Source organism: Elgaria multicarinata, chromosome 4, assembly GCF_023053635.1.
Source record: "Elgaria multicarinata webbii isolate HBS135686 ecotype San Diego chromosome 4, rElgMul1.1.pri, whole genome shotgun sequence".
Taxonomy (NCBI): Eukaryota; Metazoa; Chordata; class Lepidosauria; order Squamata; family Anguidae; genus Elgaria; species Elgaria multicarinata.
The window spans coordinates 109,138,995-109,165,313 of NC_086174.1; the positions used below are offsets into that span (position 1 = coordinate 109,138,995).

The window sequence follows — 26,319 nt, forward strand, 5'->3', positions numbered from 1 at the left end:
GTCCAAGGCACTCTCAGAATTTTCCTCCAACACCACAGTTTAAAAGCATCTATCTTCCTTCGCTCAGATTTCCTTATGGTCCAGCTCTCGCAGCCATAGGTTACTACGGGGAATACCATTGCTTTAACTATGCGGACCTTTGTTGTCAGTGTGGTGTCTCTGCTCTTAACTATTTTATCAAGATTTGCCATTGCTCTCCTTCCAAGAAGTAAACGTCTTCTGATTTCCTGGCTGCAGTCAGTGCCTGCAGTAATCTTTGCGCCCAGAAATACAAAGTCTGTCACTGCCTCCACGTTTTCTCCCTCTATTTGCCAGTTATCAATCAAGCTGGTTGCCATAATCTTGGTTTTTTTGAGGTTTAACTGCAACCCAGCTTTTGCACTTTCTTCTTTCACCTTCGTCATAAGGCTCCTCAGCTCCTCCTCGCTTTCAGCCATCAAAGTGGTGTCATCTGCATATCTGAGATTGTTAATGTTTCTTCCTGCGATTTTAACTCCAGCCTTGGATTTGTCAAGCCCAGCACGTTGCATGATGTGTTCTGCATACAAGTTGAATAGGTAAGGTGAGAGTATACAACCCTGCCGTACTCCTTTCCCAATCTTAAACCAGTCCGTTGTTCCGTGGTCTGTTCTTACCGTTGCTACTTGTTCGTTATACAGATTCCTCAGGAGGCAGACAAGATGACTTGGTATCCCCATACCATGGTAGGAAATCTGAGAGTTGTATGTATTTTATGGTGTTTTTATTAGTGTTGTACTCCGCCTCGATCCAGAGGGAGAGGCGGGTAACAAATAATAATAATAATAATAATAATAATAATAATAATAATAATAATAATAATAATAATTTTTCAGCAGAATTGGGCTATCACAGGGCTTTTTTAAAAATGGAATTACCAGGGAAAGACACGGGAGACATGCAGGAGGTTGCCGACATCATCAAAAGGACCCGCGAACTTCTGTGTGTGGCCAGTCATGGGCATGCCTTATTTTGCTTGTGTGAAGAAGCCCTTAGATCATGGCATCCTCTTGACTACAGGAATAAAATGATGTTTCCTTTGGCTGCCCTGTTGCTAAACATATCTACTTGGGAACATGTGTAACCGTGTATATGCCTGGCGGCCTGCACCTTGCTATAAAATGTTTTTTAAAATAAGAATAATGAAAGAATGCTGTGGTGACCAGCATGCCCATGCCAGCCCTGGTGCTAATACATGACCTGTCTGTCCCTGCCCCAAACATCTGCCCCTTTCCAGGTGGTCATTGGGGGATTCGTAGCCTGCAGGACCCTGGAGTTTGATCTGAAGGCCCAGCCCTAACCATATCCACTGACCACATAAAACACAGCAGGGAAACATTGCAGGCAAAGAACTTTTCCATCTTATTAATACTCAAAACTCTTCTTATAGAATGATCTTGTAACAGTTTTATGTTCCTATATTTTGGCTATCGTAATGTTATATACAATGGCAGTAGAATTTAACAGTCCTGTTGCATAGGAATTTGTCTGCTTGCTTTCTTCCTTCCTTTCTCCGTCCACCCTCACCATCAATCCTACAGTTTTGGTTATTATTTCTATCAAAACTGGCCTTTCAGAATCTGCCTGAGTAATCACAGGTTGATGGGGAGCAAAATTGCACGGCTTGGTTATTCTTATAAAAATTTGCCTAGGAGTTGATTCATGCCTGAAAGGGGCTGTGATGGAGAAACCTTCAGCTATCTATAATTAAACTAGCCCCAAGACTGCTGTGAGAGCATGCTAGATGAGTCACATTCCAAGGAAGGGTAACTGTGCCTCAGGGAGCCTGCGTCACACCCTTTGCCCCTTCAAACTGAAATCACTTCCTAGGAGACTGATAAGGGACCGCCTGATAAACATCTGGCTAATTGGTGATCATTGAAGAACATTCCTATCTGGACAGATAGTTATTTCTTCCTTTACTGCCACATGTGTGGGTTTGTAATTAACAGCATACTTGGAAAGGCAAACTTCCAGATAACTTTCTCATTGGTTGGCTCCAAATTCGTAAGTGACATTTTACCCTGCTGGCCCCAGGCCTGATTGGCCAAGAGTCCTAAAGCAAAATTTCACCTCCAGAAGAGTTATTTTGAAAAGAGGGTGGTTGTTTTTGCTAAAGAAAGAGGGGGAGGTTTAGAATTCACCCATCTTATCAGAAATGCTATCTGCCATGTATTATATTGAGATGTATGTGATTCTAAGTGCCAAAACAGACAATAGTTTAAAGGCATAGCTAGCAGCCGTACAGCAATCCCCAATGGTCAGCGATTATGAGAGTTGCAGTCAAAACATGTGGAGGGCATCAGGTTGTCTACCTTTAATTTAGGGTGTTTGCTGTGTGAGTGCTGCTTAACACATCTAAATCTTCACTTGATGCTTTAGTCGGAACATGTTTGTATGGACACATGCAAAGTTACTTTCTGTTTTCTATTCTGTATAGTAACTTTGGGGCCTTTAGCATTCATTAGATTTGTACATTTGCTTGCCTTTCCCTTCAACCATTAACACACACACTCTTCTGTCTGTAATCACTTAGCCTTGGGAGATGGGACCGAAATAGAAAATCAGGTAATGTAAGATGAAATGTAGAACACTGAGTGTTGTTTCGTGGTCCAAAAAGAGAAAAGTTAAATACATCTTGCATGAGCACAGCTGTGATAAAGATGTTTTTAAGAGCTTGGCACTAGGCAAAAGCAGACACTTATGTGTTTATTTTATTTATCATTACATTTATATTCCACCTTTTTTACCTCTTGCAAGGACCCATGGGGGCTTACATGGTTCACCCCCCTGTCCATTTGTATCCTCACTACAACCCTGTATGGGAGGTTAAGCTGAGTCAGTGAGTGGCCCAAAGTCACAAAGTGAACTTCATGGCTGAGTGGGGTCTAATCTCTGAGGTCCAGTCCTACACTCTAACTGCTACACCACACTGATATATGCACATATGCTTAGGATGACCATATGAAAAGGAGGACAGGGCTCCTGCATCTTTAACAGTTGCATAGAAAAGGGAATTTCAGCAGGTGTCAATTGTAAGCATGCAGCACTTGGTGAAATTCCCTCTTCATCAGAACAGTTAAAGCTGCAGGAGACCTGCCCTCTTGACCAGATTACTGTTGTGATGAAGAAGGAATTTTACCAGGTGCTGCATGCATACAAATGAGCCCTGCAACCTCACATATGCTATTCGTTTCTGTAACATTGGCCCCAATCCCAAGCAGCCACAGTAGGGGAGGGGAGAAGCTCATTTACAGCTAGAATGCAAATCATTTCATGGAGGATAAGGCTGTTAATGGCTACAAGTCACGGTGGCTCAAATTATTTCCAGTATCAAAAGCAGTATGCTGGAGAACATGTTGCCGTCATGCCCTGCTTGTGGGCATTTGGTTCCCATGGGCATTTGGTTGGTCACTGTGCGAACAGAATGCTGGACTAGTTGGACCCTTGGTCTTAGTGGTCATATGCAACCTCCGGTACCAGAGATAATATACCTATGTATACCAGTTGCTGGAGAACATGAGCAGGAGGATGTTGTTGCCCTCATGTCCTGTTTGGGGGTTTCCTGTGGGCAGCTGTTGGCCACTGTGTAAACAGAATGCTGGACTACTTGGACCTTTGGTCTGACCCAGCATGGCTCTTCTTATGTTTTTATGCACATGGGGCTACTGCCAGTAGGCCTTTGACCAATACTATCCAACAAAAGGGCCCCCAAAGAGCTTTTACTTTAACCAACCTGGCAAGTGGGTGGGTGGGGAAATACCCGGGGTGGGTGGAGGGACAACAGATCCCACCATTGGGTTTGGACCAGGCTTCACTCCTTCCCCTGCTGCCACTTTGGATTGCATCTTCAGTGTGTTGCTTTTTTTGACACATGTGTGCTACTAGGAGCCGGTGCTCTTGAGGTTTGTTGCAGTAGTTGAAAGACTGGGAATGTCAAGGTTTTACCAGCCTCTGGTTCAGATCTCACCTCTGCCATGACCCCACTAGATGGTGTTGCGCAAGTCCCTGTCTCTTAAATTCAACCCCACATCTGTAGACTGGGCATAATACTGGCCCACCTTGCAGTGTTGCTGTTGTCAGGATTACTGAGATGCTGTGTGTGATGTGCTTTGAACTCCCTAAAGTGCTATATAAATGATAAGAAGTCCTGTTCTGGAAATCTGGCTCTTGTTTAGTCATCTGAGTAAAAGATGCATGATATTGAGAGTTTGGCTCTAAAAGTGTTATTCACACTTCTTGGTTTCTGTTAGTTCTACAGAATGCGGATTCATTTGTGGTTTGCCTGGAAGTACTAATAAGGCATATCATCCATATGGTTTTGTAACAACTCCATCCCCTTTGAAGCAGGTTCTACTAATGCTTTTCATACATTAGGATTATAATTAGTTCTGATAAAACATCATTTTTTAACCATAACCATATGCTAAGGAGTGAAAAACACACACCCTTGTCTGTTCCCTAAAATATGTACTAACGTATGTACATGATACCTTGGCGAGCATACTGAGTATTCCTTTCCCTGATATCCTGGTAGAAATATGGTATTTATTTTTAGGAGTTGCAGCCATATTAGTCTAGTTTTGTTTCAGAGTGCTACTTTTTCCCTTCAAAGCCTTGAATTTCTGGGGCAAGGATACTTGATGGACTACGTATGTACCCTATTCCACATGGTTCGATCAAGATCAGAAATCCTGTTCTGTGCCCCTGAGCCATCTGAAGTGTTGTTTGTGGCACTGTTGTTATGGCATGGAATGGCCACCCTGGACAGGCCTCCATGACTTTTTTATTGTTTAGTTTTCACTCCTTAGTGGCTTATTAGGAAGGTTTTAGGTTCTACTAATGCTTTTCATACATTAGGATTATAATTAGTTCTGATAAAACAATAACTTGATTAATCAATAACTTGATTATCAGTGCATCTTTTTGCTATTTTGCCCCCACTGCTTGAATTTTTGATGGGCTGTGCATTTGATTTGACTTCAGTTTTTTGAATAGCGGTTTTTAATATTGTATATCTGTTTTAATTGAATTTTGTTTTTAGCCAACCTTCCCTTGGATTCCTTTTTATTTTTTAAAAAATGTTACTTTAATTAATAAACAAACAAACAGGCATTCATAGTTTAATCAAAGAGAAACCACTCTGGAAACACAAAGTGACAATATTTGGATCTTTTGGTCCACTATTCAAAGCAGCTATATCAATATTTTTAATCTAGTCTCTTACCCCACCTCCTCCCACCACAAACCATTATGCTTTAGAGACAGGATGAGAACATTTGAGCAAACTGGGAAAAGATGGGATGTCCAGAGATAGTTGAAAAGCAGCTCAAGATGAAGACTTGTAGACAGGGCTTATTTTAAGATTGTTTCACAAAACAAAATGCTTCATGTAAAATTGACACAAAGTTCAACCCAGAAAGTTAAGTCCATTTAGTTCTGTGGAGGTTAAGCTCCCAGATATCTGGGAGAATGCTGGGAGAGTTTTAGCCCATATGCAGGATCAATTGCCCATGAGCCATGGATGAGACTTAGGTTTTTGTACAAGATGCAGCAATGATATAATATTTTGATAGGACAGTTGAAGTACCAGGCAATGAGCTGGGAACAAAAGGTAACTGCAGTGTATATTATCATCAACATGTTGTGTTTACCGCATAAGATGAAATCAGCACATTCTTGCCATGTTGGAACAAGAGGAGTCTTTATTGTGGGGAGAGCAACAGCCATTAAATACTGTTCAAGCAAAAAAGAGTACAGTTAACAAATGTGTGATGTACTTCAATTACAGTACACACAGTCGATTTGAGGTGGACAATAGAAAAATGGCACAGGTTTTCTTATGTTGAAAATTAGTCATTTCAGGAATGAAGAACGTCTTTTGTAGGCCAGCTAATCTATCTGGTAACTTGCCAGCTCAAGGCCTGCTGATTTGGAGCAAAATACAATTCTTTCCTTTGAAGTTGCTCTTTGTGAGCTTGTGGATGAACGGAATGACATAGGAAGCAAGAAGCTGGAAATGCAGGGCTGCACCAAGACATTTTGCTGCCTGAGGCAAAGGACTTCCCACATACAGAAGCCAACAGGAATTACGTTTAAATCTTACGTCAACACTGGCAATGGGATGATGTCTTCCACCGTAGCTAAGGGCAGCAGACTTTAACTGATGCAGGACAGGCTATGTGGCAACCATAGCTTTGTCCTCTAATAGAGACGTCTCAGTATCTGTCACTTGAAGCAGTTGCTTCACTCTGCATAATGGTAGGGCCGGACCTGGGGAAATAATACATCTCGAGCCATTGTAAGGTACCTTTTCAGTTGTGTTCCCTACATTACCAAACCTATTGCTCAGCAATGCAGTAGCTTACTTTGGTTTATGCCTACATTACAAGTCAATGTAGGGCCAGACTATGAGATTGTGTTTTCATAGTAGCCGGTGACCATACTGCCATGATATTATATAACAAAGGCCTCTGCTTATCTCTAGGAAGCAGAAACTGCTTCCAGTGAATATTCTCTCCTCTGATACACTCAAGATATCAGATCGATTTCAGCTTCCCTCACATGAAGTTGTATTCTATGAAAGCAGTAGAATTAGCCGCTATTGCCGTATCACTGAAAATAAAGGATGGGATAATGGGTTAATTCAGCAGCAAGCAACATGGTGCCCTTCAGATGTTTTGGACTACAACTCCCATACCATCTGACATTGGCCATGTTGGCTGGGGCTGATGGGAGTCCAAAACATCTGGAGGGCACCAGGTTGCTTACCCCTAGGTTAATACTTTCACCACTATAGTTTAAGCTAGTTCATAGAAATTAGATACTAGTCAAAGCCAGCATTTTAATTGACATGCATCCCTCTGCTAGGCTCCTATCTATCTGTAATTCTGAAAAGCCTGTTTCATTATCTGATCCTACAGCTATTGCTGATGTCACAACATTATCTGATTTGGCTTGTTACCTCAAGAGCTTTAGTGAGTATATCTTGCAGAAGATGAAAGAAAACAAGATTAGGTTTGTCCTCTTCTGACATGTTCTTCATCAGCAAATTCCATGGAAAGATTTATTTCTGATCTCTTGTAAAACCAAAGTAGAAGTCATGTAATTAAAAGTGCATGTGTTGCTAATTCTTGTAAATTGAAGAACTATTGCCTGGAACAACAAAGGTTTAAGTAAATAACCAGAACATTCATATACTTGCATAAATTGAGAACAAAATTCACTGCCTTGAAGAGTTCTGCAACATTTTCTTCATGCTAATGAAAACAACATGGATAGGGGCTTTTTAAAAACTCATTTTAAAACATTTTACTTTTATTGTCCTGGATGTAGGATTTATATCCAATTTTTACCTGCAAACGCATATTTGAGTATTTTTAATGGTTTGTGTGCCTCAATGATGTTAATAAATTAAAAGACATGTATTAGAATGGGGCGGAAATTAGTGCCAAAAAGTTGTGCAGGCTGTAATAATATGAATTTCAACCTGTAATACAGGCTTTTAATATCTCAAAGCCTTACCATTGGCTCTCTCCACACTTTCTTCTACAGTAGGGATTGGCACAGGTGGGTTCAACCTTGTAGATTTCTGTCCCTTTAGCTACTCCTCTCCCTTTAGACCCTGTACCAAACAAGTAGGTATATAGGAAAGTTTATGGAATTGAGGTTGAAACGCTTTTTATCTTCTTACCTGGTTGTTTTGCTGTAAACTTGTATTTAGGATATTTTTGAATATTATTGTGATGTTGTTGATTAGTATATTGTTAAATATTGTTGTAGTTTGGGAATTTGGCACAATTCAAAGTGCTGGTTATGACCTGTAAAGCTCTATATGGTTCGGGTCCAGGTTATTTGAAAGAATGTATTCTTCCTTATGAGCCTGCCCGTGCTTTGAGATCTTCTGGAGAGGCCCTTCTTTTAGTCCCACCTTCTTCACAGGCACGCTTGGTGGGAACATGGGAGAGGGCCTTCTCGGTGGCTGCTCCGGTGCTCTGGAACTCTCTCCCCGGGGAAGCTAGGCTGGCTCCCTCCTTGATGGGCTTTCGGAAGCAGGCTAAAACTTTTTTGTTCAAGCAGGCCTTTGGAGAATAATCCAGCCCTCCATCTATGTTAATGTCTTATAATTTTGTTGTGTATTTTTTAATTGTTTATGGTTTTGTTTCCCTCCCCACCCCCATATATATTTTAACCTTTGTAAGGCCGCCTTGAGGCCCAGCATTGGGCAAAAGGCGGGATACAAATAAATATAATAATAATAATAATAATAATAATAATAATAATAATAATAATTTTTGTAAACTGCCCAGAGAGCTTTGGCTATTGGGTGGTATAAAAATGCAATAAATGAAATAAATACATTTACCATGGGCTATGCCTCACTGGAGAGAGTAGGTTTACTTTTGAGTAAATATGTGCAGGATTGCACTGCTACTGTGAGGGCTGTCTTCACGGCACCGGATTGGTGCTGCCTCCCTCTTCAACCCCGCGCTTTCCCTCTCCTGGGCAGCATCGGGTGATCCGGAGGAGGGAGTGTGAGGCTTCTGGGTAGCCATCTAGGTCCTGGAGCTGCCCCCCTCTTCCTGGTGGAGGCCGGCCAATCACTGGTCACTTTCCACCAGGCTCTGCCCCCAGTTGACCCCAGATAGGCCACAGAGCAACGTTACACACGGCAGAAGCGCTGTGTTGACGTTGCTCCCTTTGAAAACGTCTGGGTAAATCCCCAAACTTTTCATATTGCAGCATCGTGGGGAAGCCCCGTGGTGGCTGTGAAGCCTGCGCTTATGTCATGTAACCAATGTGGTGCAGATCCCCGCATGTAGACAGCCCCCTGGTCTCATCTATGCTGTTGATCACAGCAATGCTGTGGTGGGGGGAAAAGAGAAATCAAGGTGGAGAAACCGCCTTTTCCTATGTCCTGTCAACTTGCATCTGTAGAACAGAATGTGTGGTATGTGTGCCTTCCCTCACTTTTTGGCTTTTTTGGAACATTTAAAAGAACAACGCCAGCCCAGAGAGGGAGGTCCCAAAAGTCCTATGGCTTATGGGACACTCTCCAAAGGATCATACGATTTCGCCCTTAGTCTCTGTTCGGAAAAAATAATAATTGTATTTATGCTGCTCCATTTCATTGTGATTGTATTTCTGGAATTCTTAATTTTATTGCTCTTACTATTATTGTTATAAGCCTGAGAGTCTAAGCTACAGGGCAACTCAAAGGTTTAGTAGATTAAAACTTAATTAATGCCAATTTATTAGAAATGGGTTTTGTGTCAGGAAAAAACTTTATGATCCACTCTGATTGGGGGGGGGAAGGATTTTGTTTTGCTTTGTATTTCTCATGCCTGTAACAACAAGAACTGTTTATTGCTATAGAACCAGCATTCTTGCAATATCTTTCCCTTTGTTGCATCAAATACATCCATGGTTCCACTTCAGCAGAATTCTGAACAGATTTCTTGGGTTGAGGAGGGAGACAGTAGTGCTAGTCATAAGCTGTTCTGTGTGCCAAATCAGCAAATTCCATTTTTAAAAATCCCCATAGTTCTTGCATTTCATTTCTATATAAATATCTAAACTATCCAGCTTATTGGGTAAATGGGTTCCTATGAGATGCTTATGTCACTGTGTGTGGGGAAAACCCACAGAAAATCTGAGACACATTCCGATCCAAGTACTTATACCTGAAGAGCAAGTAGTGCCCAACAGCTCAGACCAGCCTTCCTGAACTCTCCAGATGTGTTGGACTACAACTCCTAGCATCCCCAGCCAGTAATTCAACACAACTAGAGGGCATCAAGTTGTGGGGAGGCTGCTCAAGTTCCATTACAATTAAGCAAACTGAACTGGCCAGAAATTAAACCATAGACAATGTTTATTTTTCCACCACAAGCGTGAGACCCTAAGCATTTCTTGAGTTGTTCAGGTATCGTTCATGCTCATAATGGATATTTGGTTTTAGTGGGGGGTGGAAATAGATCTTATAAGAAAAATACCCCAGGGAGCATGGGTGTCTATAGGGATTTTTCAGTGGGGGCTCAAAGCTGCACTGCACCACACTTTGTGGTTGCAATTCATGTGCATAGCATGCGTCACTACAATACACATGTGCACTTTCCTTCTGTGCTTTGTTGCTTAGCATCATATTCCATGACATTTAGAATCCTACACAGAGTAGCAGAAGATCATGTGAATTGATCAGCACTAATGCAGAAAAATATTGTATTCAAGGAGCATCATGAACTCCATAAGGTTTTATTTGGAGTGAGGGCTAAGATAAACAAGAGAGAAAAATTAGTTTAAAAAAACCTTTCAAATGCACAAACACAATATAGCTGTCTTAAATATATAATATCGGATATTTTATGGCACACTGCACTTACAATAACATTGAGAACTTCACGTGAGTCGCCTGGAATGATTTCCTTCATCTTGGAAACATTGGTGAACCACTCTCAAGAGCCACCTTCCCCAATGTGGTGCTCTCCAAATGATTTGGACTACAATTCCCAACATTCCTGACTATTAGCTATGCTGACTGGGACTGATTGAAGTTCAAAACATCTGGAGGGCACCAGGTTGGGGAAGGTGATTCTAGAGCGTAGCAATCGAATCTGTGGAGAGTGTCTTTAGCAGTAGGAGGAGAAATGGGTATGCTTAATAAGGGGTTAGGGGTCTAGCTAACTCACTCTATTTTTCACATTGTTATCAGCCACTTTTTTGTACCACCTTACAATACAATTTTTGCATGGCTTGAATTTTGAACTGGAGCAATGTTCTTTTGGGATTGCATATTTTTCCTGGAACTGCATATTTTTTGTATGATTGGACTTTTTTAAAAAAAAAAAGCATCAAGGGGTTAAGACCTCCTCCTCCTCCTCCTCCTCCTCCTTGTAAGCTGGGAATGTGGAGATTACAACTCGCCCTTCCTGTGAATGCCCATGGCTGGGAGGATAGGGATATTTTGCTTAGGCATTCAACAACTGAATAGCCAGACCTGTGTTTAACCATTGTTCTAATAAAAATAAGTCTACAAAGAACTCTGTACCTTATTCTATCCTTTGTATGAGCAAAATAAAATAGTGACGGAGACAGGAGAATTTAGAGATGGCAGCAGAGAGGGAGCCATGGTATCAGAAATTACAGCAGTACCTGATAACAGTAATATACTTAGCTTGTTATCTAGCAAATTCAGAATGCTCTAAATGCTGCAGCTGCATTATCTGAGTCCTCCTTATGGCAGCTCTGTTACAGTAGGGAAAGTAGTATCCCTGGATTAAAGATATGTGTCTGAGGATGGAGAAATAGTAGCTTTCTGTGGATCTCAACTACGTATACTGGGGAATGTTTACTGAATTCAGTAGAATTACAGCAGTGCAATAATTATGGCGTTTTAAAATTTATTAAGACCTATGTATAGGAGAGAAGTATAGCGTTGGCTAACTGCTCTGTATACTTTCCCCAAAACAGATTTGCTAAAGGACCCTGGCATTTAAATTATCACTATTCATCTGATGTTTTTGAGTTTCTTTTAAATGATAAGTCACGCCAAACCATATGTTAGATGTGACCCTAAGCACCAAATCAAACATTAAATTCAGAGTAAGGGTGAGTTATTACTAAAGATTAGAGCTGTGCACTGCCTCGGGACCGAATCCCTGAGTCCGAGCCAGTAATGGGTCAGCCAAGGCATCCCGAGGCCAAAGCAGGTTGATACCGAAACCTTTGGGGTGCTTCAGGAAGATTTGGGGCAGTAGTGGACTCACAGAGTCACCTCCCTATACCTCCCTGCCCTCGTCTCCCTCTCCAGCACCTACCGATGCTGCAGCTGCCACTGGCACTGGCATCGGGACTTACGTTGCCATGTGTCCTCCTCCCTGAGAGCTGAACCATGATTTAAAGGTAAGATCACAAGGGGTCTCTTTTTTATATAGATCTATGGCCACAAACTATGGTAGCCATAAAGGGCCATTTCCCCTAATCCCCTTAGACCATAGATCTATTAAAATAGAGCCCCCATGATCTTACCTTTAAATTGTGGCTTGGCTCTCAGGGAGGATGCTCAGGAAGGTAAGTCCCGGCATTGGCTCCAGTTGAGGGAGAGCGAGCGAGAAGTCCAATGGACTCCCAGTCAGCCTTACACCCAGTTTTCCTGGGCACCGGTTGTGCGGCCAACACTAGGAACCTGCAAGGCTGACCCATTTCAATGTGTGTATGTGAATCTTGCTTTGGTGCTGAAGTGAGGTGGCCAAGCCCCAAAGTGCCCCGAGTCCAAAATGGCCTCCGAGGTGAGTTGAGGGGCTGTACACAGTCCTAGTAAAGATCAAAATAAAATTATTTTTGATGTAAATATGCACTTTTAAAAATACTTCGGTCATTGTAACTAGATTATGTGCTGGAAGGGTTTTCTGTGGCTGAAAATCCTTGTAAGAACAGAGACAGAAGAAGATACCAAGAAGAGATGTTGAGCTAGAGAAAATAATGGTCCTGACTGATCAGCTCAGAGTGGGGCAGGTTCCATATCTAGAGATAGTTTAGGAAAGGCTGAGAGATGTGATGACATAAGTTGACAATGATGAGGTGGATGGAACTTCTTTTTGGGTGTAGGAAATCTACAAGGTAAAAAGAAATACATGCGGGGGGGGGGGTGGAAGAGAGAGAGAGAGAATTGTGAAGAACCTTGATTGTGAGAACCAAAACCAGTAATTGCATGTATTTTTATGGGAAAGGTTCAATGTTTTGTGTTTCAGAAAATTGGGGAAAAGCTACTGTTTTTATGGTCCCAAGCCCTTTTAGTGACAGAGCAATCTATTGCAGGTGCTAAGCACTTATCTAAGCACTTAAATTAGTCAAGACTAACTTCTCAGTTGATTTTAATGGGTCCTAAGTATGATGAAGTCTGGATCTAATCCATGGTTACCCAAATTGAATGTGCTGCTGTACACTGGAGCTGTTCTGCCTTCATTTTTAGAATGGTTGCTTCTCATATTGTTTGCCAAAGTTCTGCTTAACAAAACACTTTTCAAGTGTGAACTCTTCTCTTTATGTGTGACTGACTGATAAATATTAGTGATACACAAATAAATATTCCTTAAATTGTTGAATTCTCTGGTTTCCTGCAGACAATGAGTGCATTTTCCAGCATTCCTGCAGTGAATATGAGTATTGCTTTGTCATCACAGAACTTTTTGCTTAGTTTTGTCTTCTTGATGTTTTATTTATAATGTTGATGAAAATATTGTTTTATTATTTTCATATATTGTATTATTGATTCATTGTAGCTGTCTTGAAACTCCTGTACATATGAGAAGGCAGAAACAAATATTTTACATAATCTTCTAAGATTTAAAAACAAACCTACCCATCCTAGTACTCAAGTCATGTTTTTTATTGTTATCCAGGTCAAGATGAGATCCCGAAATCAAGGTGGAGAAAGCTCATCCAATGAGCATTTCTCGAAGTCAAAGCCCATTAACAACACCACAGAAAATCAAAACTTTCAGGAAGATGCAAAGGGAAAGAACAAATCAAATCGGAAAGAAGATGAGGCCCCCGGCTCTGGAACTATCAAGCAGCCCAGCAAATTGTTTGGTCCTAATGAGAAGAAAAGCAAGAAATCAATAGAGCTTTCTAAAGAGGACCTTATCCGACTCCTCAGTATAATGGAAGGAGAACTACAGGTATATCAGAAATTCTTTCTCTCTCCCTTTATTTTCTTTAAAAGACTTTTATTTATATTCTATAAAGTATATTTGTGTCCTGCCATAAGAGGAGTGGTGGGCTCTCCACCCCAAAAAGTTTTCCAGCAGAAGTTGGATAACTCTAGTTCTGGATTTCCTGCATTGAGCAAAGGACTGGACTAGATTGCCTACTAAGCTCACTCCAACTCTATGATTCTAAGACATAAGGTCCACAGTGTATATATTGCTTCCCATTTTAAAAATTCTGAAGTAGTTTACAACAAATTATAAAATAATACAGCATTTATTTATTTAAACAAGCACAAGTTACTGGTTGGGAAAGCCAGTGCAAACAAGTAAATTTTAAATAATCATCGAAAGCACATGATCACCAGTGCCTGACATATCTCACAGGGTATCTCTCATTCCACAGGAGGGTGCTACCATAGAGAAGGCCCTGTTGCTTGCCAATGTAAGGCCAATTCACACAGATGAGTAAGTGATAAGAATGTGAGTTGAGCAGACCTGGGCCAAGTTGGGTTCCTCATGAAACAATTGTGTGATTACTCCACATTCAGGCTAACGCGACTAAATTCACACTTTTAATATGTCAACCTGGTTGTGTCAATTGACCCATAGCTACAAATAAATGGGCGGTATCCAATGTTAGTAGACCCATTGAAATGAATGAGATATAAAATTAGTCACAGCTAACTTGTCCCATTCATTTCAATGGGTCTAACTATGTAGGACTAACATTGGATACTACCCAACGGAGAGGGTGTCCAAACCCAGAATGGATTCACAGCCCCACCGGAATGAGTCTACAAACGCTTAGACCAGAACTTGTTCTGTTCATTTCTTGTGAGAAGGAAGCACAGAGGCTAAAAATAAAACATTTCTTATTTTTCACTTCTCAGTTAAGAAAAAAAACTCTCTTTTCTTAATATCACTACAAAGATCAGTAGTCACCCCACAGGTTCACAAAACCTTTTTAAACACCTGTCTTTCAAAAAAACCTTTTCCCCCAGTTAGGTATTGCCTTGTGACCCATCAAAACTGTTACCCCAGACCACGCCATCCCATCATAGCTATTTGTAGAGTTCATTTTGAGCATTGAGTCCTAATTCTGCTCTTAAGGTCATTCTGACTGGAACTGGATCTGCAAATGTTTGTAAGCAATATGCACTGTCACCTCACCAGGAGGCCAGACTTAATGGCAACCCTCAGTCAAGGACCTTTGAATGATCCCTTTCTCTGTTTACAGAAATATCTTTTGAAAGTGTACTCTTGAGTGTTCTCAGGCATCTTTGTAACTAGCCAGCCCAGAGCAGTAGCATCAGCGAGGCTGCAAGCTCATATCCACTTATCCAGGAATAAGTCCCACTTAATTCAATGAGACTTACATCTGAGTAGACATGAATAAGCCATGCACTCTAACTCTCCTGTCTTTAATGCATGAAGATGCAGCAGTCTCACACAACAAATCCAAGCCTGAGAGTCATAATTTATGATAATAAAACTAATGGTGATGTAGTTGCTTGCAACTACAGAGGATCTCCACATAGCATTCCAGACACATGATCAAGTGGTAGCTAATGGTAGACTTTGCCCATTTAAATGTCACTTTGGCTGGATCTACACTAGTCTTATAACGTTGCTAGTGTCCCTTTCTAACGTGGTTCTCTGTAACATTTCTCTGTATCACGGGACACATTAGCGTGACTTACGTTTCGCTGCAACGGAACTTCAGGGCACATGGTTCAATCCTTCCGTTGTTCTCCCTCTTCTGTGAGAGCTGCTGGGTTTGCTCTGCCCACTGCCTGCCTCATTCCTAGCCAGAAGAGCAGAGCAGGGCAGGGGAATAGTCATAAGCACACACAACCCCCCTCCCAAAACATCTTAATGCAGGTCCCAGGGAATAGCCTGAGTGCATAGGAGCTAGCCGCTTTGCTGAAGCTAAGCAGGGGAAGATCTACACAGAGTCCTGAAGGCGCTTGCGTGTGCCTCCAGTGCGCCCCGAAACTCCTTGTGTAGATCCTGCCTACCTGGCCAGAAGAGGCGGAGGAGGAGGAGGAGGCCCCGCATCGCCCCTCGCGGGGACGGGGCGAAAAGTTCCCAGGGTTCAGGACGCTGTGTAGATCCCCTCCAGGGCTGGGTCTGGTCAGAGTTTGGATGGGAGACCAAATTGAAAAGTTTTAGCAACAGCCCATTTAAGCCCCGCTGGTCATGAGTTTTGGGCTTTGGACCCTTGTTAATTTTCCTGCAGGGAGCTACAGCGATCCTTTGAGCGCTCCTCAGCTCCTTTGCAAAGAGGGGGGAAATGTTAAAAAAAAAAGTCATAAAAAATCAACCGATGACCCAATTTGATTCAAATTTGGTATTTGAATTACTGTGCCAACTTTGGTGTCTTTATCTATAAAGCTTACGCAGATGTAAGCATTTGTTTAAAATCCTGCTCCTGTGCCCACAGCAGCGGCTGGGGTGAATCTTTTGCAAAAGGAGCACAATTAACGCTGGATGCATGGGACTACTTCACAATCAAAGCAGATTCTAAGGTGGAAAACTTCTGAGTCCTTTGCATGCAATTGTCTGTGATTGCACAGTATAAGGCTGGTGTGATTTATCTGCTGTAGCAGATAAGATAGCAAACGGGGTGAAGGAAGGAGAACAGGAAGTGGGCAGAGCAAACCCAGCAGCTCTGAGAAAGGGAGAGGAAAATTACCGGTAGAACAAGGCACATGAATCTGTAGCCACGCTGAAACTAAGAAATAGAACCTGTAAGTACAACTCATTTGCAACGTTGGAGACCCAAGGTCAAGTGACGCTGTGCGTCACAGTAACCCATTCAAAACGTTAGAATAACATCAGTGTAGATTCCCACTTGGCTTCAGAAGGACCCAAAAGGGTGAGAACCTCCCAAAAGACGTATCTTCATTGAAGATACAAGTCTTGAGTTGATCATGCCCTGGACTGAATATCTAAATATCACTAGGTTCCCTGGGTCAGCCCTTGGGCTGAAAGAGGTTCAAGCCCCCCTGATATAAGAAGTCCTCCTGGAAGGACACAATCTAAAAAGGCATTCTGTCTTCTTAATCTGCTGGACTGCCCAGATTGCAATTGCCTATTTGGTCTTCAGAGCTTGCTAAGAAGAGCAGCGTTTTGTGATGCTAAGTAACCTGAATCTGTAAATCAGTTGAGTAAGGGCAGAGCAACCCAGGGGTGGCAATGTTGGTGTGTGTGTGTGTGTGTGTGTGTGTGTGTGTATTGGGGATATTTAATAACCATGCAGGTGTGTCCTAAAAGTTAAAAAGTAGTAACATAAAAATACCCATAATCTATTGAAAATACAATAACAAAGAAAACATACAATTACATTGTGATGTGTTATCATCAGCATCAGTAAATGGAGTATTATCATCAGGGGTTCCAAAAATTACTGTCCTGCTGGACTTTTCATTAAATCCCTGTTGCCCAGGCTAACAGCTGGTGACATGCATGTTTGTGCTGGCAGGAAAGCGTTCCAACACTGGTTTCTGAACTGCAGCCATAAACCATTCCAATTTTAAATATTTCCCAATCAGGATATTGAAAGGAAACAGAAGCATACACACCTACAGATTTTCACCCTGCCCCTGCTATAAAAAGTTCTAATTTTCTAGCACAGTGTTTTATATGGAATAACTATTTTCTGATACTTATTGACATTGATGGGTCCATTAGCTCTTTAATCCTTTAGATGTGACAGATTGCCAATTCCATCATTGCCTCTGTGTGGGGAAAATATGACCAGGACACAACAATGAACGTAGCATATATATTTTTCCTGTTCCAAGAGTATGAACATGGGAGGTGTGGAACCTTGTCATATGTGACCTCTTGAAATTGTCAGACCTGCCATTCTGAATTGTCAGACCTCCCATTTCTGAATGGGAGTCAAGGCTGATGCAGTAAGGCAAAAGTGAGGCAGAGGCAAAAGAGACATTAGGCAGGAACAAGAACAGTGGAGCTCCCACAAACTGACTCCTCCGAGTTTCCCCTGATTTCTCCCTCCCATGCAGCCCCCTCCACATTCCAGACTTTTCCAGAGAGCCCTTTAATCATCAAGAGAAAGAGACCTGAGAAAGAGCAGCCAATGGGCACCCCCACCCCCAACATCAAAGTGCATAGTGCCCAAGGCTGGTCAATTTATTTTTGGCTTCTGAGAAAATCCAACTGATGCCTGTCTCTCTCCCTGGCAGCAAAAGATGATAATAATAAATTAAATAACTAACCATTTTTTATTTATTTATCTATTTATTTATTTATTTTTATTTCATTTCTATACCGCCCAATAGCCAAAGCTCTCTGGGCAGTTCACAGAAATTAAAACCATGAAGAGCATAATAAAAAAACCAACAATTTGAAAACACAAATACAAAATACAATATAAAAAGCATGACCAGGATAAAACCACACAGCAAAAATTGATATAGGTTAAAATATAAGATTAAAACAGCAGAGTTTAAATTTAAGTTAAATCAGGTGTTAAAATACTGAGAAAATAAAAAGGTCTTCAGCTGGCGACAAAAGGAAAACAATGTAGGCGCCAAGCGAACCTCTCTGGGGAGCTCGTTCCACAGCCGGGGTGCCACAGCAGAGAAAGCCCTCCTCCTAGAAGCCTAGTAACACTTCCTTTGGAAGGGGCTCACGGAGCCCTTTTCTTGACATCCCAAATCAGCCACCTGAGGCAGCTGCCCTCTCTATTTACTGTAGGTTCCTTCTTTTTTAGGGGAGCAGGGGGCTGCAATTGGAAGGTGAGGTGTGGAATTTAGCTCATGCGAGCGCAACATTGGATACAATCCATAATGTTTTGTGGCATCTTAAAGGCTAGTACATTGGTATCACACATTTTAGTAAGCACAGTGTAGCATAAGGCTCAAACCATATGGGACACCTTCCCTCTTTGCCTTATTATCATTCTTTCCCCACAATATAGTGAATATACCTAACCCATTCCTAATCCCTGCACAGGACTTGTAACACTAGTTGCGTTTACACATAATGCTAAGCAATGTTTCATGATAACCATGGTTTGTTGCTTTACCTGTAAATTGTCTTGCAGATGAGCAAACAAACAGTGGTTGCTTTCCCTATTTCTGATTTGTTTTTCTTCCACCCATTTTGCCAGTCTTCAGAAAAGCTTCATTTGCTTGTTGGGAACCTTTGTTTTAGGGCAGACAGCAGTGCAAACAGGGATAAGCCATGGTTCTAGGTTTAAACACCACAACAAGCCATGGTTTAAGCCAGGGTTGGGCAGAAGGTAGATCTCCAGATGTTTTGGACTTCAACTCCCAGAAGATTCTGTCAGCGTAGCCCATGGTCAGGAATGCTGGGAGTTGAAGGCTAAAATATTTGGAGATGTACTTTCTGCCCACCCATGGTTTAAATATGCCAGCTTTCATAAGCCAAGAACAAATGGTGGACTCTGTTGTGATTTATAGCTGGTTAATAAACCATAGTTTGTTTGCTGGAATTCAGACATAACATCATCATCAACAACAAACAGATTTCAACAAACCACACCATGGCTTCGCAATATATGCAAAGAAGGCCACTATGGCTATTTCCTTATCATATGACGGAGGAATAAGGGTCATGTATCTAGCAGTGGGGAAAAAAATTAAGTACTGCAAATCTGTCAGGATTAGGATTAGAATATGTATTCTTTCTCAACTGTCTAAAATTGTAGTGTGTGTGTGTGTGTGTGTGTATGGAGAGAGTGCTAGAGAGCAAATACAAATCTGGCTTATGAGGGTGACTAGCTACCCAGAATGGCCCTCTGTTCTTGCATTGTCTTAGATGACCATGCTGCAGACATTGAATGGATTGGGATCTCCTGCTCTTTTGTTTATGAACAGGCCACACTGCAGGAGCAAAATATGTGTCTCCCCTTATCAAAAGTTTATTTTAATGAGAACAAATACAAAACAGCTAATACTCTTATAAGATCTTAAAACATGAGAATATTTTATGTGTCTGGGTTTCAGGCTCCACCTATTGGTTAAAATGGAACAAGTGTTGCATAATGAATAATTATGTCCATGTCTTTTTCTAGATTTGCATGGTTTAATTGACCCTAAATAAAAAATATAAGCCACAATTGACATCCAAGCAATAGTTACCTTATTGCCAAAATGTCAAACAAGGATGTCACCGTACAATTTCCTTTCAGTCACCAACACCATAATACCCCTTTGTAAATTAAAGATGTGACAATTTTGGGGTGGGAGATCAATTTCTAATGTTAATTATTAGACCACTTCCAAGATTATATTGGAACAAAGTTGGATGAAAAACCAAATTTCTTCTGTTTGTTTTCAGAAAAACGAATACTTGCACTGCACGTCACAAAAGACTGTATGATAGGGACTCCTGGGGCTAAGCCTAGAGAGTGTGGAGTAGCAGGAAGCAGGTGCCTGAAATGCAGCAGCAGGCCCTGCACAACTGACCAAGCAAGGGCAGAAGGCCAGGCTCTTAGTATTTATAGTAGTATTTATCCTGATTCTTAGGCTCCACATCACCCTGAGGAGGACTCAGGTTCAGATGGGTCACAAGTAACTCCACTTCAGGGGGAGCCCTCAGCACCCCCTCTAGACCTTCCCAGCCAGATGACATGGCTCTCCCAACATCTGACCCTGATGATAACTGCCCTCTAGCTTCTCCTGGCCCTCAACCACACAGGAGCATGAGACTGCATAAATGGGCACCATCCCTTGCGGTAGTCAGTGTCCAGCAGTGGTGGACCCACTGAAAGACCACGCTCAGCAGGCCTTCTTAAGGCCACTGTCGACTGCAGTACTTTGCTGGAACAACTGTTCCTTGTGGAGAACTCTCCAGTCAGCACTTCATGTAGTGTGCTCTCCAAGGTCCTGCTTTGACTCAGCGTAACCCGGAACAGCCAGTCAATGCTGTGGTGCAGACTGCTTCCCCTGAGCCTCATGTCTGGGCAGGACAATACTAGGCCTGAAAATCTGGAGGTTTCATAATGCCTGCCAATCACAGGTACTGGTGTTTTATTCCCCATTTCCTTCTGTACCTAATGAGGGCTTCATAATGTGAGCACACACTCTCAGGTGGCTCAACAAAGGTAGACCCTGGCATTGCTCTGCAGGATGCACAGTTCATGATGCAGAGTCCCTGCCACAATGGATGCATTCCTTACCCACCCCTATGGGCAGATTATCTCTATGTAAGAAAATGTTACATGTAAAGTAGTCCTCCACTTGTGCCATGGAGAATTAGGATTCAGGCATAGCAGCTTTGCCTGCCTAACACTGCTCTAGTACAATATGGGTCTACACTCACCCCCTGGTGTATGCTTGGTTAAGATTGAACTTAGTCCTATTATTCTACAACAGTGGGAGCAATGGTTGTTTTCAATGGTGTCATTCCACCAGTGGGAAGGAACTGGTGACAGAATGAATTTCCCTTCTCCCATGCAGCCCACTCCCCAGATCTGCCATGGCACAGGTTTCAGATTCACTCAGAGGGCTGGAGTGGGAAGGAGAAGACAGGGAGTCCTTTCATGCAAGCAGACTTCTGCTCACATGAGGATTGGATCCAACTTTATGTTGCCACCACATAGTTCATAGTCTGGGCAAAATGACATAGCCTCACTCATGTCAGCTTGCCCACATGTTGAGTTCTGCAGTTGAGGTCCTTCCCTTGTGTCCATGAGTAAGAACAATGAGGTTGGTGGGCATGAGGGAAAGGGCTTTTTCAGCAGTGGCCCCGTGGATGAGGCAAGCCCCATCATTTGTCACATGGTTTGGCCTGGCAGGTTTTTATTAACCAACAACCAAAGTCTGGGGGTCCAATCTGGATTGGGGCCATGGCATGGGGGCCCTTTAAAGCTTTTCTCAGCCACAGTCCCAATTGAATCACACACCCCCCCATTTGCAATAGGAGGAAAGCAATGGGAGTTTTCCTCCCATTGTAAATACTATGCATGGGGTAGTGGTTCCAATCAACACAGAGTTAAAGCCTCCCGCACCCCCCAGAAAAAACTATGGTCCCAATCTGGCTTGGGATGCTCATCAGCAAAAAAAAAAGCAGAAAAGCAGCACTGCAAGGCCTAGCCACATGACCGACAACTCATCTATTTTGGCCCTACAATTTCCACTCTTAAATGTAACTGCCTGTTAGTAAGACCATGTGAGGAGGAATTGATCCATTTCCCAGTTACCCCAAATGCATTGTAGCATTCCAAGTAGTCTTTTGTGCAGTTAACTCTGAAGTAATTTAGCTGTAAGAGTGATGTCAAATGACCTGCCAGCTTCATCACAAGGCCTTCCTGCAGGACAAATGAACACTTCTTTCTGCTACTTGCCCTGCATTTTTGTGCAACGACGTATGCGTCAATGTCAGCATACATTTCCCATCTCTCTCTGTTCTTCTACACACACATCCATCTGAAATAGTTTCTTTCCATTTCCAGCTTTGCTGTGTTCACTGTGGGAATGTTGTTCTTGTAAAAGGGTAGGCGTTCCTATTTTATCTGTTTTATTATCATTATTTTTTGCAGAGATGGTGAGGAAACTACACTGCCACGGGGCCCTGGGTAATTTGAAAGACAGACCAGACTATATGTTAAATGCATGACTGCATTTAACATGTCTAATGTCTTTTTTCCTTTAAAATTAGCAGCTGCCAGGGTGGAGGAGGCGGAATCAGAATTGGAAAATGGTCTTGTAGCCTTAATCTTCTCTCTTTGGCATTTGCTGAATGGTTGTAGTTTCCCCCAATATCATACACAATTACTTAACCTTAGCAGAACTAATGCGTACCCAAGGGCAGTCCCTAAACTTCCTATGAGCCTCCAGCAATTGCTCTGGTTACCCTCAGTAACTCCAGCCACTGATAACTTTATGTACACAGGTGGCTAAATTTGTCCATGAGAGCATTTCTAATAACTGGCTACAGCAAACCCCAAATGAGCTGGTTTATCCATTGCGATGCCTTCATTCCTGGAGTATGTAAGGCACATATCTCAACACGCTTTGATTTGTGAATGTAATCTACAGTGACCTTTCAAGTTTGGTTCTTGTAGTGCCAAAGATCCTGGAACCCCAGGCTTCGGTAACCTTCCCTTTTGTGTGATAATAGAGAACAAAGCTCCCTTTTCAGTGTCAACAAAACCAGAAGTGATATCTTTCAGCCCTTTAAACATCGAGCAACGGAGAGTTAATTCCTTGTCATGGGAATGTCTGTCCCTGGGCCAGAGTACAGATAATGAATTATGTCAGTGAAAGGCTCTGGTGGCCTGTTCTCTCTTCAGAGAAAGGTGACATCATCCATGTAGCTCTCTGGCAACCAAAAGCTGTGTGGGCAGGGAATAACAGACAGATGTCTTGCAGTGCTCATTTGATCTGTTTCAAAGCTTGGTGTAAGAAGTAACACAGTGAGGCCCCTCTGCATCACTGAAACTTTCCCCCTCCTCTCATTTTGTTTTCTAAACGTTCAGGGCCAGGGTTCTCAGCCCCATGGGAGACACTGCTTAAATAAACTTGCACACACAGAGAAAAGAATATAACAGGTTCACTGGCTTAGATCAGTGGCCAGCCAAGTCCAGTGTTCTCCCTCTGACATCAGACTTCATTAGCTACTTTAAGGGAAGCAGCTATCAGCACAGGGTTATGTAACAAAATACTCCATTCACTAAACCAGTCCAACAGGTTCTTCACATTCATTGTGTGTCCCAAATAAGCAAGAGGTTTGTGATCAATTTGTGGGGTGTTTTTGCTGATCCAGTAGCATTCAGTTAGCAATTCTTCTGATGTATTCTGATCACATAGTCTGTAAACCACTTAAAGATATCTTTAGATATTGTAAGATGTATATAAATCAATTAAATAGAAATAAATAAATATAATACATAACTATTTGAAGAAATTAATAGCTAGCAGAAGCTGGTGTGTGTGTTTTTCTAGAGGAACTGATGAATACTAGGGGATTAGAATGGGTGCAATACTCGTTGGTCACTTATTTGAATGGACATAGGTTAGACAGAACTCAGTGTATATAGCTAGCCAATCTCTGCTTTGAATGGATTGATAAATAGTAGTTGTACTGGATCCATGTATGAGAGCTAGCTGGTGTCCCCTTTGAATGATGCACATCCAGCTTTATTGTGTATGCAGTGTGAAATAGCTAGGGTAATAAACACTAGGGAATTGTATAAATTATATATGTCTTGAATATGTGATATCAGTGTTTGAGAAGGCAGAAATATCAATAGAAAAAATTTGTCTGATATATATAAAAGCCTCAATAATATAAGTGCTGCTGTTCAGTATAAACATTCTTGGGGCAGCTCACAACAATATGAATAAATATAATCACAATAGAAACTACAAAATTAAAACAGTGAATAAAACAAGAACGCTAAAGTGTTGTCACAAGTAAACAGCTAAAAGCCCAAATGGTAAGATTTCCATCCAACACTGAAAAGCTAAGAGAAGGTGTCAGGGAAGCCTTTCTGGTGAAAAGTTTCCATAATTGAAGCACAACAACTGAGAAATCCTCTATCACTTTCCACTGGCCTCACCTTTGACAGTGGTGGCATCCAGAGTAGAACCTCAAAACAATTATTATTATTATTATTATTATTATTATTATTATTATTATTTGTATTTTTATACCGCCCAATAGCCGAAGCTTCCTGGGCTGTTAAAACATGACCTCAGTGCGCAAATTCCATCCCACATTCAAAATTGGGGGGAATATTCAGTAGCATTCAGAGCATCAGACGAATTCTAATAATTTGCATTGGGGGCTTACCATTAAAAATGAGGGAATCAAGGTTTTCAAACAGAATGGCCCAATGAGAACAATGCTATGTCATGATGTCCCAATGGGGCAGCCATATTTTTAACAGCGCCCTTGGGAATCAATGCTGTATCATGACACAGCATTGTTCCCATAGGGCAGGCTTCTCCAACTAGCAACTTCCAGATGTGTTGGACTGTAATGCCCATCATCCCCAACCCACATGGTCATGCTGACTGGGAATGATGGCAATTATAGTCCAATGAATCTAGAGGGCACCAGGCTGGGGGAAGCTGAAATAGGGCATTCTGTTTGAAATTAGGAAGTAATACCACCAAGAAAAACAAGGGATTATTGGGTGAAAAAGAAACCCTTGGCCATCTCATCCCCCACCCATAGAAAGTATTAGAATTCACTGCACCCATCCCCCAAAACTGACCAAAAAAATGTCTGCACCAAATACTTTGATCCAGTGCTTTCAGGTGCCTCTTCTCAGTACTTTGAGAAGAGGCACCTGATCCCTTCAGAAGCTTGTCATCTGAGGTTGAACTCACACTCTTTCTTAGGCCTGTGTAAAAAAAAGTCCTTTGGAATTTAGAAAATGTGTCAGTGGTATGACCACAACTCTGCATGGGGGACCCATGACCTTATCTTATTTCTGATCCTGGTACACAGCAGCTGTTGCACTATTAATAAACTGACCCAAGTAATACAGAGTGTTCATGTCGAGGAATTGACAGCCACTATTGTAGTATAATCAGAAGAAAAAAATATGGACTTCGTTGATCCTTTGTTTTTTTGGTGCGTATAGCTATATACTCCTAACCTGCACCATGAAGGTTAGAACACCCTGGGAAGTTAATAATATCCAATAAATTCCAATGATTTCATGGAGGACATTACTTATGAGTGATGCTATTTGTCTTTAACCTGTCTCTTTCACAGTTGCACAGTGCTCATTGTATTATTGAATTAACAGATCAGTTTGGTCAGCAATGCTTAAATGATGGTTTTATACAGCACATCAGTTAGCTAGGAAACGAAGTTGCCGGTAGCTAAAGCTCAAAGATGTTTTTAAAAGGAAAACAAAGACATTGGCTTCAGGGTTTGTTATACTGGATCTAAGCTAAGTTAACAAAGGAGTTGGTACTTCATTGCAACACAGAACATCTCAGGAATGTCCAGATTGCTCACCCTTGGATGTTCTTTATAAGTACTTTTAATCCAAAGAGCAGCTGCTTACAACTGCATCCTGAGCAATGCAGGATGGCAGAAATTTGAAGACTATATTCTAGGTACCACTCTGAAATGTAGCTTCTTAGAACAGAACTCCCTTCCAGGATCAGACCAAAAGTATGACTAGCCCAGCATTCTCTTCCTAACCACAATCAGACACCCATCTCTGGACATTCACAAGCATGCCCTAATCATATCAACTAGGCTGCTGTAATGTGCTCCAAATGGGGCTGCTCTCGGCACCTAGTTAAGAATGTAGCCACCAGATGGATATATAATGCTAGCTATAGGAAGCATATAACTACTTTATGAGCTGTAATGTTTCCCATTCTGTGTCTGGGCTGAATTCAAAGTTGCTGGTGCTTGTGATATGGGATCAGGATAATAAAAGCAGCTTTTGCTTCCGTATGTATCTTCCCACCTCTTAAAATATGGGGATGAAAACCTTCCAGTGATCCTGGCATTTATTAAGCTAATGGGCACCACCACATACACCTTTTGGAAACAGCTTCCCAGCACTGTGGGGGACATCAAGGCTTGTGTGGCACAATAAAAGCCTTGTCCTCTTTAAAGACAG

General features: G+C 41.8%; 1 protein-coding gene across 3 annotated transcripts in view; it reads left to right on the forward strand.

Annotated features, from left to right (window-relative positions):
• FILIP1 (filamin A interacting protein 1) overlaps window positions 1–26,319 on the forward strand; it is a 100,455-nt gene that overhangs the window by 34,981 nt on the left and 39,155 nt on the right. For all 3 annotated transcript variants that reach the window (XM_063124944.1, XM_063124943.1, XM_063124945.1), the window contains one exon: window positions 13,419–13,697. In XM_063124944.1, the coding sequence (XP_062981014.1) occupies window positions 13,425–13,697 (273 nt within the window). In that variant the 5' untranslated portion in view covers window positions 13,419–13,424. Of the gene's footprint in view, window positions 1–13,418; window positions 13,698–26,319 lie in introns of those variants that run through there.